The sequence below is a fragment of the Brugia malayi genome (genome assembly GCF_000002995.4).
Source record: "Brugia malayi strain FR3 genome assembly, contig: Bm_v4_Chr2_contig_001, whole genome shotgun sequence".
NCBI lineage: Eukaryota > Metazoa > Nematoda > Chromadorea > Rhabditida > Onchocercidae > Brugia > Brugia malayi.
Window position 1 is genome coordinate 7,829,468 of NW_025062476.1, and position 16,549 is coordinate 7,846,016.

The window sequence follows — 16,549 nt, forward strand, 5'->3', positions numbered from 1 at the left end:
ATAATAAAGCTTCTAAAAGACACAAAAAAGCTTTTATACTTGTTATATTTATGCCAGTTAATGTTACCGCTCAATTTAATTATTGTTCGGAAAACATACAAAGAAAAAGGTAGAAGTTAAAACGTAATCAGTGCAATTATTTTGATCATAACTAGAAATTACGCCACATCCCTTAAAAATAGTCTTCTCACAGTTAATTGATAGTCCACATTAGCAAAAAAGTGTCCTTAAAACTATGTAAAAATGCTCTTCCATTAATTGACTTGATATTGCTATAGACAAAGTAATTTGAAATTCAAAAATGAATACAGCAATAGTTGTATTAAATTGAAAACAGAAAACTGCCCAAAAGTGATATATGGATTGATTTTTAATCAATTGAAAAATGCTTCTTTCCATTGATATTACTCGGTGGGATTAAAAGCACATATTTTCCAATTCGTTCATCTCAAATTAGAGAACTATTGAAAAGCATTTCTTGCATTTTCTGAGCAAAAACTTGTCAAAATGCTGATATAGAGAAGGTGTGAATTTGCAGAAGTAACTGACTGATCGAATATGACGGATAAGACAAAACTTGGTATTCAGTATTATTTCTTCCTCGTCGTATATAAATCACTTTTCGTTAAACATCAGAATAGAGTTCAAGGCTGATTTGTTCTTGTTCGTAAGACATGAGGACAAAATAGTTATGTTCTTGTTGAATAAGACAAGTGATTTAGACTAAAAGCATTTTAAAACACCAGTTTGTCATTGTTGAACTTTCGTTGAAAGGTCGTAAAATATCTGACGTTAAGTTTTCAACAACACAAGTAGTTATAAGCTTTCATCCATCACTGTTTTCATTAGTCAGTATCAATTTCAGATAGTTGGTCACTATTTTAAAACTTCTTCAACCGTCACCGTACTGCATATTTAGCTAACAGCTATTGGACCAGTTATTGATATTTTGCAGTTTCATGAATCATTTTAGAGTTATATTGAATCGCTTCCCTAATCAAAAATATGTATATATATAAACTAACAAAATATGGCAATAAATGATTTAAAATTTTAGTTGCTTTTGCACCAAACTCAATAACTTTTTAAACAGTATCCATTTTATGAAACCAATCAACATTCCGAATTACGATTTCAAAACATTTCACTTATTTTATTGAATGCACTAATCTTTTTTATACGTTTTTCATCGTGTGCTTTCTATTTCGAATCTTCAAAAATAGTTCTACTTCATTCATTCCTTAGATTACTATTAGTAGCAGAGTATCCGTAAAAAATATTCAACTCTGAAACAAAAAAACTCGAATAGTTAAAATGATCGCTACAGATCACTGGAACAATATATTACGAATTGCTTGTGAAAAGCTATTTCAAAGGAAATGTCAAAGAAAACGCAGCAATAAGCATTAACAATGGATGACAGTGAAGCGGACATACAGTCTAATGAATTGCAATTTGTTTGGGAAGCAATGACACCTGAACTTCAGGTAAAATAAGAGTTTTATATGGTAATTTGCTGAAAAGCAACAACATATGAACTGCATTAGCAACAATCTTCAATGGTTGTTTTTTTGATTATGTACAACTTTTCGAAATTTTCAAAAATTTCTTTGTTACTGACTAATAAAAACAAATGGATTGAGAACTAGTGAGACCAGAACAGCAAAAATAAATGATATCACATTTTATTACTCAGAAGGTCACGCATAGAAGGAAGGAAGGTCGTAAGTTAGAACTGTAACACTTAAGGCTGACCTAGCCTGCTAGCAAAGCAAAATGCCTCACGGACAAATAATGTATGGTCGACACTACGGCATATTGTGACAGATTTCCAAATCGACACTTTAAAATTCAAGTGATTTGAGGAATGGATTAAAGTAACAAAGCATTCTTGTATCGGTCCATTTCAAAATAACAAAATGAATGAAAAGTAATAAATAAATTTTAAAGATTCTTATTCATTTTCTCGCCACTAACGTAAGGATATTCAGTGAACACTTTTTAACATACTGATTAAATCAAGCACTATCATATCCCAATTTTTCAATTAATGTCCTTCTTTTTCATTAGAAAAAAAATAATTATTGCTAAGATTATTCATCCTTGTTTAATAATAATAGCTTTAATAATATACTTGGTAAAAATAAAAAACAGTAAAAGTGTAACATTTTCAAGGAATTTAAAGCAGAAGAGATTGCTAGGAATGTGAACATCTTATGAGACTATCATTAAAATGAAATTACGACATCCGTAAACGATTAATTCGATATATTAAAGTTCATTCTTTCAGTGTGAATACAGCTTTTAGGACTTTTAGAATCTTTAAAAAAAATTATCATCCAAGATGTTGTGAGAAAAAGTGCTTTTTCTTTAAATTGTATTCTTTCGCACAAATTTTGTTTAAAATTTCTTTCTTACAACAGGTCAACGTTCCAAACTCTGAAGAGTATCAGTCGACTAACACGGCATTTCCGGTTTTTCAACAACAGTCTATCCAGAATGAATATCAAGGTTTTATTTTCAATTTTTCATGCATAATTTTTGACAAAGTAGTCTATTTAATTACTATCTTTTATTCATCTTTATATTTATTTATATTTTTATTTATCGATTTGCATGCCCATATTTGGTCTTTGTTATAAGTTTTACTAAAGAAAGAACAAATCCAATTTCCCTCTACCAGTATACGCTCCTATACCATTTCTTCTGAACACTCTTCTCTCTTCCGATGCAAAATGAAATAGTATAATAGTGATTGTCGTTGTCTTTTTTGAAAATTAAAAAAGTATAATCAAATTTCAAGAGTCTTATGACTCGACTATCCACAATCAAAGCATTAAGTCATTTTTATCTAAGCTTAAGACTTTTCCAGGCGTCTTTCTTAAAAGTTTTACTATAAGTTTTTCATTTTTTCGCTCAACAATTCCCGTTTTCGACTAACAACAATGTATTTATGTGGATATATTTTTAAAAAACCACACGTCATCTTCATTCTGACTTTATCATATTCATTTCATCGATAAAATTTTCTCTGAAATTTTTGTGATTTTGAAACAGATTTTAATTCTTAAATCAAGGTTAATTTTTACAACAGTCTTTAAAATACTTGATAAGTTAAATTACTTTTTACACTTAAGTCTTTTCAAATAACCAATTAACAAAGTTTTGCTTTCGAAAAATGAAGAAAAAGATACTAATGCAAACAATTGTGTGCATTCTCCGCCTTTTCACTATAAGTAATGAATAGACAACAGCTGTTCAAATGAATGATTAATTGTTTGCAACAATTCAATCACTCAATCATACCCATTTGCTTGACATCACTCCTCTAACAAAAATAATTCTTATAATTACACTCAAATTCTTTTCATCTTATTCAGTACGAGAATTCTCTGATCTCCTTTGCTGCTCTATTTGAGCTGCTGTTCAGAAAACAAAATATCTACTACCAAAGCTTTATTACCACAGAGTTCAATAATGTCCAATGCTTCACGTGTCATTTGTACTAGTTAATCACGTTAGACAACTAATTACGATCACTTTATAATATTAACAAGTAATGATTTTTCTCTTCAGTCCTTCTTTATCAATGATTTTTTTTAACATTTGTCATAAAAGAAAGTAAAGAGATAAAAGGAATTTGGCAAGTCACCCAGGAAACTATTACTGTTGATATTTGTGGATGACAAGCTTATCTGGCTGTATCTTTATGAAAATCAATAAGGCGTGTGATAAAAGACTACTTATATATTTTACTCTCCGAAAGGATAATGATCTCACAGGGTAATGACTTTAGAGAAGAATTGCAGACTGCAAACTTTTAACATTCCAACTAATTTTACCAGTCTTAGATCTCACTATAAATCGTGGAGAAAAGATAACCAAACATGATTATTAGTGAAAATCTCTTCAGCAGTAAGATTTCCTCAATGTCCTAAAAATCACGAATCAAAAAATCATGAATTTATTTTTCGGGCATCGTCATCTTACTAGGTAATCTGACTAGCATATTTCAGATTTCCACAAGATAAGCAAAAAAAAGGCCTAAAAAAGAAGGCATGCCTTTCTTAGCATCTCTAACTCGGAATTCTTAACTACTTTCAGGACAAAACTATGCTTACCTAAAGATGGAATTCTGAACACTGTCATAAAGTTTTTTAGGAGTAGTGGGACTGTCATGAAAATATTAAGTGCATATAAAATAAGAAAGAAATAAAAAAAAAATGCAAAAATTTCTCAGGAAGTGAGGTGTAATACACGAATGAAGGGTTGGAACAAATTCAAACATGGTAGCATTATTTTTACTTCTTGAGGCTATTGAAAAGAAAGATTAATAAGCTTGTCATATCTTTTCCGTTTATTTCTTATTAATTTCTGCTACAAAGCATTCACTGAAATTTGTAAATAAAAGACAAAAGGAAGAGAGAAATTGCTGATTTTCAACAGTTCCAAATATAACGGAAGTTTCGAACCGATGAAAAAGCAGTAGAACTTGCAATAAGATCGTAATTTGAAAGATAAATTCTGATCAGATGATAAAGATGATTGTGATTCAGGAAATTTTTGCTTTTTAATCTACCGCAAATAGTTCATATTGTCACTAATTCATTTTGGTCATTCCAATAAAGTTTAGTTTTTTCTTCCAGCGAAGCCATTCGAAATAAATGGTCACAGAGTTTTTATTTGAAATCTTACTATACTAGCAAATTATTGAAAAACACTTACATATATGTGTATCGAAATTTTCTCAGTATTTTTTCAAAGTATCTCTCAGTTTCCACATATCTCTTAATGGATAGAGATATATTCATCAATTTTCCATGATTATATTCCTTTCAGCCTATTTTCTTTTGCTATAATTAGTCCTCATTGTCAAACTATGATCGGCTTTGATTTTATAAAAGTAAAAGTTTATTCAGTCAAAGTTATTTGTAGGTTTTGTTAAGAAATATGGTTAGAAAAATATATAGTCGAATTACCAGTGCATCAAAATTCAGTAGTATTATAAAATGTCTTTTTTCCTGATTCCTCAAAGTGACACTTCTTTTTGCTTTCTGCAACAGCATAATGGATGTATTTTTCGTTTCTTCAGGAAAAGAAAAAATAATTTCAATAAATGCACTTTATTTTGTCAGCAAGTGTTAGTGCCTATTCGTTTATATATGCTTCCGATTTTTTTAACTGGATGCTCATTTTATAAAAAACGGCAAGGATTCTTAAAAACAATCTGTGAAGCGTTGGAAAAAACTCGCTTTTTGAGATGCTAATAAATTTCTTTACCGTTGAATGCATTGAGAATTCTTGTATTTTAAACCCTTTCAATATCACATGCCATTTAGTGCTAAATTGGAAGAACAGATAAAATTTAGTACCTAAGTCAATATTTTTAAACTAATCCTTTTATAGATAAATCTCCTCCTTTCCTTAATAATGAAAATATTATTAGTTTACGAAAACAACAAACAAGACAAAATTACCAGTAATTCGAACTTCCATGGGAATATTTAATGTAATATGTTTCTATATGAAACTTTTTATTCCATGCAGAAAAAATATTTAAGCGAATTTGCCAAATCATTTTGTTGCCACCGAATGTTAGCATCAATCTCGCCTGTTCTTCTCTTATCCAAGCAGTATTTTTATTTTCTTCTTTAAATAAATATCTCAGATAAAATATTCTTCATTAATCCAAATATTTTCGCAGTGATTTCTCAGAAAAAATTTGGGTTGCAGATTTATTTTGGAATAGAGGAATGGTGAGTGAATGAAATCCGGCACATCATACTAAGGTCAATCATCAAACGGTCATCTTTATAGTTATTGAGCTTTAATTCTTTCGGAATGACATTTTTTGTCATGTGAAACTAGAAAAATGAAACCTGTGCAACTCAATAACTCTAGACAGATTTGTTGCATGCATGCATGCTTCATGGAATTTACAAACCTAAAATAATTATACATAATCAATCAAATGTCACCATTTTAACTGCAATTTCGGATTGAAACACAACTTTCTTGATGTTCTTTAACAAGTGCTCATTTGACAGTGTGTTTCATGAAACGCCTAGTGTTTTAAACTTTGTTTTGTAACTACGATGATATAGCATGAATTTCAACTGTTAATTTGTTGGTTCAATTAAATATGTCGTATGTGCATTTGGTGATTTCGAACATCTGATTTATAAATAAATTTGCAGAACAGAATCAGAGTCATTCGACGGAAGTAGCAGATAACGACACCTTGCTATCATCACCAAGCAATGGGATTTATCTATCTCCAGACAATGATTCTCGACGTGATAGTGTTCGGAGCATGAGCGTTATCGGTGATAATGGAATACGTATAAAGCAAAATATCAGACGTAATGGTACACTTCCAAATTTATCAAAAGGTTCACATTTCTGTTTTATGCTTTTCCAGTATAATTGCTGCTTTTTCATTTAAGTTTATCAATTTTTGAATCAACAGCTTTCCTTAATTTCTCGTACGTCTTGATTATTGAAGTCATTATAACTAATCCTCTGTGATCTTTTGAATATTTTAATCTTCTTCAAGGTTCCAATTTACTTCTATAATGTCTTAGTTGTGAGGTCATGTTTACATTCCTGAAAAGAAAGAACAGTAACGTGATGAAATTAAGCGGTATTCTTGGTTATTACATCTCGAAAATATTTCATAATTGTGCTTTGAACAATAATGGATAATATCATTAATTTGAGCGAAATTCGTATAGAGAGAATTCGAGAATAAATTCTACGTAAATAATTAAGTCCAGGATCAAATAGTTTTCTTTATCACTTCGGTCTGAGCACTTTTTCTGATTTTGTTGTTTTAGCAATTTTTAGTTCTCAAATTTAAAGTTTTAGGAGTTCTGTGGGAATTTTAAGCATAGAATTAATTAAGCAATTAATTAATACGTTGCTGTTCTCACAAAAAGTATTTCAAGAAAATCTCCCAATGAAAGTCAGTTAGTTGTTCTTCACGCTTTCGAAGTTCCGAAATCTCTTTGAGATCAATTCCTTAATTAATGAAACACAGCCATGAAAATATGAAGCATTCTTTTACGAGTTTAATGGCCTGAGAAATGTGTATTTTCATCATAATTTCAACAAATAAATCTGAAGAAATGTCATACCAATTATTCTTTGCATTAATGAAAGAGAACAAAACAAGTTATTTTATTATTTTTCAGACATTAAAAATTTCGAAAATATAGAAGCTTCAATCACGCTAAGAGCAAGAGAGTACATAGAGAGATACTTTTGTTTTTAAAAAGACAAGACTATCTGTCCAGTTAATGCAAACACAAAATTAATACATTTAAATTTTCTAGATTGAAATTTATGGAAAGTCATGAAATACACTGCATTTGCCATTCAAATATATTTTATTGACATGTATGGAAAGTTAAGGATGCAATTCACACTTATAATTTTTTAGCACATTTTAAATGTCTTCGTATACTAATTACAGAAAATTATAAAAACACTAACAAAATATCAATAACATTGATGTGTGGACTGATTAGACGAATGTTTGCTGCAACTTTAAAATAAAATCAAACTTGATCGATTGATCCGTCTTATATCTACTCGAATTGTCAAATATATTACTTGGTATACATTCTTACAGAAAGAAAGAATTTAAAGTTTTTTTTGTGCTGTTCAATTTCAACACTGAGAAAATTTAAAAATTTTTCACAGTCAACACATACTATTTATACATTTTATTCCTTTTCCTATCTTCCATTTTACTTGTTACCTTAACTATTTTTTCCTGATAATAAGATTATCTCCTTTTCTGAAAGTTGCTTTATCCACTCTCATAACACTTTTTGATCGCTTCTGATTTCTTTCAAAAGTATTCATCATATTAATATTTCTTTACTGGAAGATCAAATATTCAATTTCATCCAGAAAAGATGATTCTTTGGGTATTTTCCAGCAGTTGTCCCTTTCAAGAATTCTTATATATATATATTAGATAGTTAAAGTTTCAGGAAGTAGCTTATATTATCTGCTGGGATACTTATTTTTTACTCACTTTGTCTTGGATGAAAAGCTTGAACTAATTTATGCTTGATTATGCTCTTTTATACAGAATTTATCACTATATTTAGTGTTACTGAGCACAGAAAAAATTTTTTAGAAAATCTTAAGTGACAAAATATATGTAATGATGACCTGGGAAATGAAGAAGAATGAAAATTGAGATTTTTGGTTAAATTTCCTTCATTTCTGCTTGTGATTCTACTAAACATACCTCATTTACTAGCAAATTTAATCATTATTATATATTTTATAATGGACAGTTTAACAAAGAATATTTAATTTAGATAAGAATTAATGTCAATATGCCACCAATACAACCATTTCTCATTTCAGGTACTTCATCGCTTACACATCATCAGCCTTTTTTGCATAATTATCTACAGGTACCACAGTCTCGTACATCACAGACAGCTCGATCCAATTCTTCAGTTGCCAGTATGCAGTCGGATTTAGAATCTTGTTTGGGCGATGCACAATTTTCAAACGATCTTATTGAAGGAAAAGCCATCGGTTTGCACTCATTTTTTTCTTCCGTTTTTCCTCAGTTACCAGTGCATTGCTTTTTCCACTGCAGTTTTCATCTCACACCTGTCATGCTTCATCTCAGAGAATGTACAGATGAGATCTTTTAATGAATTATATTGAACAGAATAATTGCTTAAATTCTAGTTCCAGTCGAGTGTTTATGCTGGTGAGAAATATAAATGAATTACTTGTTCGGGTCGAACATAATTAAGATAACTAGCAATTTGTTTTTATCTCTTCTGCTCTTCATTAATATTTTGAAAGACGTTTTTCACAATATTGGCAGCCATACCTTGAAAATGTTTTCATTTATATTGAGGTAAGGAGAAGAAAGAAATCAGGAATTACGTATCAATAATTCATCTTTTTTCTGATGTACTCTTTTACTATTTTTTTTCCAACTTGATTCAATTCCTTTTCATAAAAGATAAAGAGATTAATTTAATCTTTCAACAGTTAATCGTCTTCTCATCTTCTTTTCTAGATAAATTTCTTTAAATTTTTCTGCTTGAAATTTCACCGATCCATCTTTGGTTAGTTGTGTTTCTTGTATTATGAACTAGTAATGAATGTAAGTATAGCGAATTTCATTTGAATCAAAAATTTAAAGATATCCAGTTGCTGAAAATCAATTTATTCAATTCTCTTTACTCCAACTTTTCTTCCTATTCATAACATAGAGCGTCCACATTTAATTGTATTGCGTATTGCTTATTGGGGATGTTTTATTTTCTTCACTTTGCATCACTTAAATGTCACTGGTCATGAAAATAGCTTGACTTCAAATAATTCTGAAAGGAAAAGGAAAGGAAGGCTATTTGCTAAGTACTGATTGCATATCTTTGCTATCGTTCCTCAAGTATCCACTTTGATCCCTTTCAGGGGAACTGATAACGATTAATCTAACTAAAATTCTATAACACCAACGCTCTCTCTCACTTAACTTTCAATCTCTCCATCAGTTTTTTCTTGACAGTTACACTTCCCTTCACAATCTTTCATGTTATCGCCACTTCTATACTGCAAAACAAATAGATCAATCAAGTGATTATCGACAGCTTGCATCATCCATTCAAACATTTTTTCGCATAAACTATTTGATTTGAATCATTTCACTTGTTAAACAACTCTTACTCCATGATAAGTTATTACCTAGTTTGTCAGCTCAAATTTGTATTAGATAGCCATTATCCGCTCTGGCTTATTGCCATTCCTTTCTTGAATTGCAAAGCATTCTACGAGGCTGTTCGTTTCGTTGAAGATATGAAAGGTAAAGAAGTTAGAAGGCTATCTTGTAAACAGTCCTGAGATTGATCATTATAATGTTATAAACCAAACATAATTTTTCGAGAGAAATTAGAAAGATTTTAATGCTTGGTTTTGATTGAATTTAAATCTCAACTTTAAAGATGGTAAAGAAGAACTGAGAAGCATGCTGTTAAATAGTTAAATAGAGGATGAAATATGATGATCATGATGTAAGTATAAACTGAGCAGCAGACAATAAATTTGATGACTGCAATAAATAGACATACAAAAATAAATTAACTCTGTGGAAAGACTTTTAAAACCAAGTTGTGATACTGCTTAAATACAAATTGCTAATTCATCAAGTAATATATTAGAAGGAAATAAAACACTTTCTTCAATCCAAGTATTGTTGCCACTTCACAATTCGCCTTGCACAATTTTTGTTTATTTTTTATAATCTTTTTTACATTAAGAAATTATTTTATAGTAAGGAAGTTCTATATGCAATTTGAGGTTTCGACACTTTAAACTATTTTTACGCAAACAGTGAATTTTTCTCAATAACTTCAAATGTATATCAGAAGTAACGATTAAATTTCTGTGGACATGCGGACGGAGTGGAACAGCTGCGGTTTTGACTGATCAATATCGAAGTACATTCTGCTTCAAACCATATGATCTGGGATGATTTGAGCAAAAACACTGTTAAATTTTCAGCTCTCTTTACTACTTAATTTTCTTTCATTTTTCAAGCATCATTGTTGTGGCATCTTTTATTACTATTCATCTCTGCTTGTGGACTAAAATCCATTAGATTTTTCTCCTCTTTTTTTCTGGTGGGCTAAAATCCATTAAGAGTACTTTTTCTTTTTTCTACTAAACAATGCAAAATGTGCAAATAACAGCGAACATGTTTGTTAGCCATAAACACTTGCGCGAATGTATGTATACTCATGCATATATTTATATCTTGGATTAGCATGCGTATGTGTATTGAGGCTCAAAAAGCTACTGAATAAGAATACATCTGGCCCGAGGGAACAAAACTGAGAGTATGAAGTCAAAAACTGGGAGCGATTGGCTTTCTAGTCGTTGCAATTCATCCAAAAGGTTGTCTGAATATTTCTTTTTCGGTAAAATTCAACAGCTATTTACCCCTTGGGAATGAACTTTTCAAATATTTTTCAAAGCAAAAGCTATAAGGGAAATATCTCATCTAATATGTGTATGTATTTGCTGTTAGTTGATTCCAAGTGCTTTTTGGCAATTTTAAGTTGACAGGCATTTTGATGCACATGAACAACCAATCTTTTCATTGAAATTTCACCGATTTGATACACTTTTTTGCCTCTTCTATCAAGTTTAACTTCTTCATGCTTTTTTGCACTCCTAGTAGAGCAATAACATATCTTACACAATTCATCATTTTGAAATAAAAAGTATATAAATCATAAAATAACGTCGCGGTTATATTTGATGATATGTTGTCTATTTGAATCAATCATTATGAACGGATTTGATTCATTAGCCCCACTTACTTTTCGCTCTATTTACTATTAAGCAGAGCAGATTACCTACCATTAAACTTAACTTTTTAATGATGTGTAATGTATTGTTAATGATGTAATGCATAATTGAGACGAGATCTATGTGCACAAATACTACTTATTCATTCTTTAAAAGAGAACTAGCAAATGATCTTATTAAATGTCATTTATTAAAATCTCAACCAAATGAGTACGAAAGAAACTGGCCTAATGATGCTTAAGGTGTACTTATATATCACTGAGAGAACTGAAAATACTTGGGAAAAACTTGAAACTATCCATAGAAATATATTGTAATTATCTAGCAAATTAGAAATTTTATGGATCACTTTAGTTTTTAAATTGTACACGAACCATAATTATATGCATTTATTGTTTTCAATTTTGCCTTCTTGAAATTTTGCTTTATTTATTTATTTACTTTTTTCAGTAATATGAAAAAGGATGCGATCTAAATAGAAATGACTCCATTAGTGCCACCCATTGAAACTACCAACGTATCCAAACGACCAATGATTCTTATTGGTGGTTTAAAGATATGCTAACTGAACCTTTTTGTTATATATCTATTTTTTCTACTTTTCAAATTGTCTAAATACCTGAGAGCAAAATTTACAAAATTATCAAGTTTTAGGATGAAGAAGGATGTTTTTTTTATTTTTTGACATTTAGTGCAATTAGGTCAAGAGTGATTGTCAAAAACGTGAATCATTATTTTGAAAATTTATGCTATTTCTACAACCAAAATTGTTTGATCATTATTAACCTTCCTAGTAGACAATATAGCATTTTTTTAAACGCATGATGAGTTTCCCTTAGAATCGCCTGTTATATTACTATTAAGATTATCAATGCGATGGCTCTGATATGATTATTTCAAAAGAACTGAGAGCAGCTGCAAACTCATGGTTTTAGTGTCTTTTTATTAAAATTTGATGGTTTTTTTTAGCAGAAAAGATAGGCACAAACATAAATGACAGTTTTTAAATATATTTTTATTAACCATCTCATGGCTTCTTTTATAGCTTTCCATTGTTTCATCCTTCAACTATTCTTCACCATTCAAATCAGTTTTGTTAATGATAAGATTGTTCAATTTGCTTCACATCTGTTTATTTTATATTTTTATCTTAACTTCTTGTTCAGATAAATGTGTAATTTCTCCAACAAATTATCTTAACTTCTTGTTTTCTATTTTCTAGCTGAAGATAATTATTGGAGAAGGGTAGGAGATATTTGTTAAGACTTTGTGTGTTAAAGATTAAATTTCAGCAAAAATAAATTTATGAGAAATAAAATTTTTGATCTAGTTCTTCAGTACGACAAATCTTAAAACAATGACTTCGAAAATCGGTTAAATTTTCTTTTGTTATAGAAAATGAGGCTCATTAATTTGCCTATGACATTTATCTTCACAGTCATTTCTTTTTTCTGTTGACACAATCCCTTTTCGTCCATTTTTCATATCTTCAATAATGGCTCAATAAGCAATATCCCTTTCATTGGCACAGATGCTGCACGTCTCTAACTGCTTGGATAATTTGAAACATGACTGGACTGTTTGTTGACAATTTTCAGCAGGAGGTTGCGTCATTTCTCCAAAGAAATTAAGTCATTCTGCATTGTAAGCATAAATATTGTTTTCTAGCCTAAAAGTTTAAAAGAATAGTGAAGAAGAATTTTTAAATCTTAGCCACGTGTAACTTTTTTCTTCTTTATCCGATAACACCAATTTCATTTTTAACACCTCTATTATTTCAACCAACTCGAATTTTCCACATACGTTTGAATGGCAACAATTTGAGCATCGATCTATTCAGAGAATATCGGAAAGAAAAATTGGTTTATATGCTTGTTTGTACACTTCTGCAAAAATTTATATCTCTTATCACTCATATCAGTCTACATTCCAATAACAAGTAAGAAAGTGCGAGAATCTGGATTAGTACAAATTTGAAAAGATTGAAAGAGAAGGAAAATGGAGTAAATCTAGTCTGGTATTATTTTTGAACATCGGCAAGAAAGTAGCCCAGATAGGTCAAGATATCAGTTTTTGTTACAAGAATATATAGCATTGCTAATAATGATGCATCAGAGCGGAAATCGAATCTAAAAAGGATAAAAATCATTTTTCTACACAAAGCACCTTGTGTCGTTTCTACAAATTTTTAAACTCACTGCCAATAATTTCTTATAATGATTTTTGCGAATCAAAAGGAAGTATAAAGAGAGTAGTACGATTTAACTAAGAAATCTAAACAATAATTTTGACCGATCCATTGTCCTAATGGAAATAATCCCAGTGATTGCCTAATCCGTTTTCACTTTTAGTTAAGGAATATAACAAGACAATGAACATTTTTCGACTTCTCTATTGAAAGGAAATGCTTGGATTATGTAAATCAAAATTATTCATTTTGAAAAGTTCATTTGATTTTCACCAATACTGAATAATTTCAAAGATAATTCCGTAAGAAGGGAGAAAAATGATAGTGAGATAACATCAAATATTGTCCTTTTCACTCGTTGAGTAGGCATATGAATATGTAAAATTGTCTAGATCTGCATTTTTTCAACGTTCCATTTCAAAAACATACTGCACTTCATCTATTCTTCATAACCCTGCTTCTATAATAATCTAAGAAGCAGCTCAATAAATTCTCTTGGGATCTTTGAGTTTAAATGGTCGACTAACAGCACTTTATAAAATAGCAACAACTTTTGATTTTTATCATTTCATCAAACTATCCTCCTTGTTGTCATCTTTCAACTTGCAACATTCCATTGCCAAATATTGATTCATAGTGATAAGTATTGATCGTGTATTGACTTTTTTCCTTATTAGCCGAACTGAAAATTCAACACCATTTGGAATTATAAAGGGACAATCAAAAAAAAAAGTTAGCTTTCCTTAACTCTCCCATCTTATATCCTTTGCTTTCTCAGAATAATAAGAAAATTCAGCTAATTGAGCAAACGACAAACGGTAAAACGGAAGCTAATTATTTTCTAGCTCCTTAGCGATTCTATTTGCAGAACTTCAGATTTCTTTATAGCCTTTAGATAAAGAAATGAATAACTACTAAATAAGCCATAGAAAGAAGCCGATCTTGTATTTAACAATGGGCAAAGTAGCTGAACCGGAAAGCCTTGCACAATTTCTCTAAGTAAACAAAGTAGTCGGAAGTTCATTTGCCGGGATAAACTACCTTAAAATTAGATATAAGCCCAGCAATGGAACAGGAAAATAAAAAAATTCATATAACTTCTTTCCTTCTTTTACCCCTTGGACCACTGTCCTTTTTTTCAGTGTTATAATCAGGTTTTCTTCCTCTTTTATACTTACATAAGCTTAAGGATGAGAAAGCAGAAGAAAATGGAAAGTAATGATGAAGGAAACAATGCTGTCATCAGAGCTGGAACTTTCTGCTTTCAAAATTTCAGCTTTCTGACTGATATTTATCAGTTCTATCATTGAATGATGGTTATGCAATTATCTTACGGTAACCTGTTATATTAAGCTTAGGAAAGAACCAACCTTTCTCCTTCCCACCACAATTCTTACTTCACTTTCTTTCTTCTTCTTATCCATGTCAATTTAATTTAGGAGCAGTAATCTTAGCTACTAATCAGTGCATATCATTTTCTAGGAAAACACAGAGAGAAGAACCATGTACAAGCAGTTGTTTTGTTGATAGATGCTATTGATGTGCTCGACAATATAGTTAGTAGTAGTCTTGTAAAAGAGAGATCTATTTTCTAGTTCACTCTTTTTTACTTTGTCTTCTGAATTATACTTATTTGTTATCGTTTTCCTCCCACAGTTCATTTCCAAATTTTAATACTGTTCCTTTTTGTGAGTAGTTAATCCTCAACTCATTATGATAAATAATTAGTCTTTTACCTACATAGACCCGAAGAATGAACTTCAGTGCTCTTCTAACTTGTTGCTTATTCCCGAGTGGCTTATTCCCATACTGCGCTTATCTCACATTTTTTAAAATCAAATTCAAGCTAACTTAGAAATACGGATACTGCTGTAATTAATAATGATTACCCGTTTGCAGTAAATGGAAAGACGAAGAAAGACGTAAAAAGAGTAATGAAACTTGAAAAATCATTGCGATGAGACTAAATGGCCACTTGAGAATAAACAGAAAACTTTTTACTTAATTTTGCAGGATCTAGAGATCAGTATATGCAACTGATACAGAAAATAATTTTTTTGCGATGAAAAAGATCTGATGAAAAACGCCAAGCACTTCGCCAATCACACTTCAAGGCATTTCGGAGAATCTATGAATTTATTTCTCCTTTCGGTTTATTAAGAATTCTCAGAAGTCAATAAGTTAAATAATTGTGCATTGAGCTAATTTGTGAAATTTTTTCTTCCAATTGGATTCTCATTTTCCTTAATCTTGACATTTTCACTTTTTTGAACTAATTTGAATCCATTTAACAGGTTTACATTCTTGACTCATTCAAGGAATTTCAATGGTTTTTTTAAACTTTGATTCCGAATTTTATCTCTTCTTCAACTATTTTCCTCCAATATCAATGCAAAAAGTAAAATTTATTTTCATGCTGTACATTATTTCATTTTTAATTCAGTTTTCCTTTTTGAAATTCACCATCTCTTCTACTTGCGACTGCTCCATCCTTATCCATTTGATAAATAGCTTTGGCAAAGCAGAAACTAAGAACCCCAAATTTTTTTATAATTTAACGAAGCTTAAGTTAAGTGAAAAATTATGTATAGATGATGAAAAACTAAAAGCATAAAATTTTAAGACGCTAACTGAAATGCTGCTATCGTAATTCTAAAACTTATTTAAATGGGAAACCATGCAATTTACTCCTTTCTGGGTTCTTTTTCGTAAAATCATTCTTAAAATCAAAGTAAATCTCCTAAAAGTTTGGTAAACTTATTAAGCTGAATTACATATACCGCTTAGGTATATTTCTTTAGAATTTGATGAAAACAAAGACACGCTTTTACATGTGGCTCTTTGAGGATCCCTTTTCGATTTTTCGTTGGCAAACACCACTTGGCTTCTCGAGCTGCAGCTCAATATTCCATGTTTTCTCTTTGTAAGGCTCATTCAGCTAGACATTTATGTTTGTTCATCCATTCCACATAAAAAGGGAAAGCAACCAAGCATTCGCTTTCTTCT

The 16,549-nt window shown here is 30.3% G+C and overlaps 1 protein-coding gene across 1 annotated transcript; it reads left to right on the top strand.

Moving 5' to 3' along the window:
* Positions 1–1,412: 1,412 nt before the first annotated feature.
* On the top strand, positions 1,413–8,684 carry Bm1362 (Uncharacterized protein; the record flags this gene model as incomplete). The annotated part of the gene is made up of 4 exons (XM_043078833.1): positions 1,413–1,487; positions 2,424–2,511; positions 6,198–6,392; positions 8,386–8,684. 4 exons carry the CDS (start codon positions 1,413–1,415, stop codon positions 8,682–8,684), a joined length of 657 nt encoding a protein of 218 aa, XP_042934767.1.
* Positions 8,685–16,549: the final 7,865 nt, after the last annotated feature.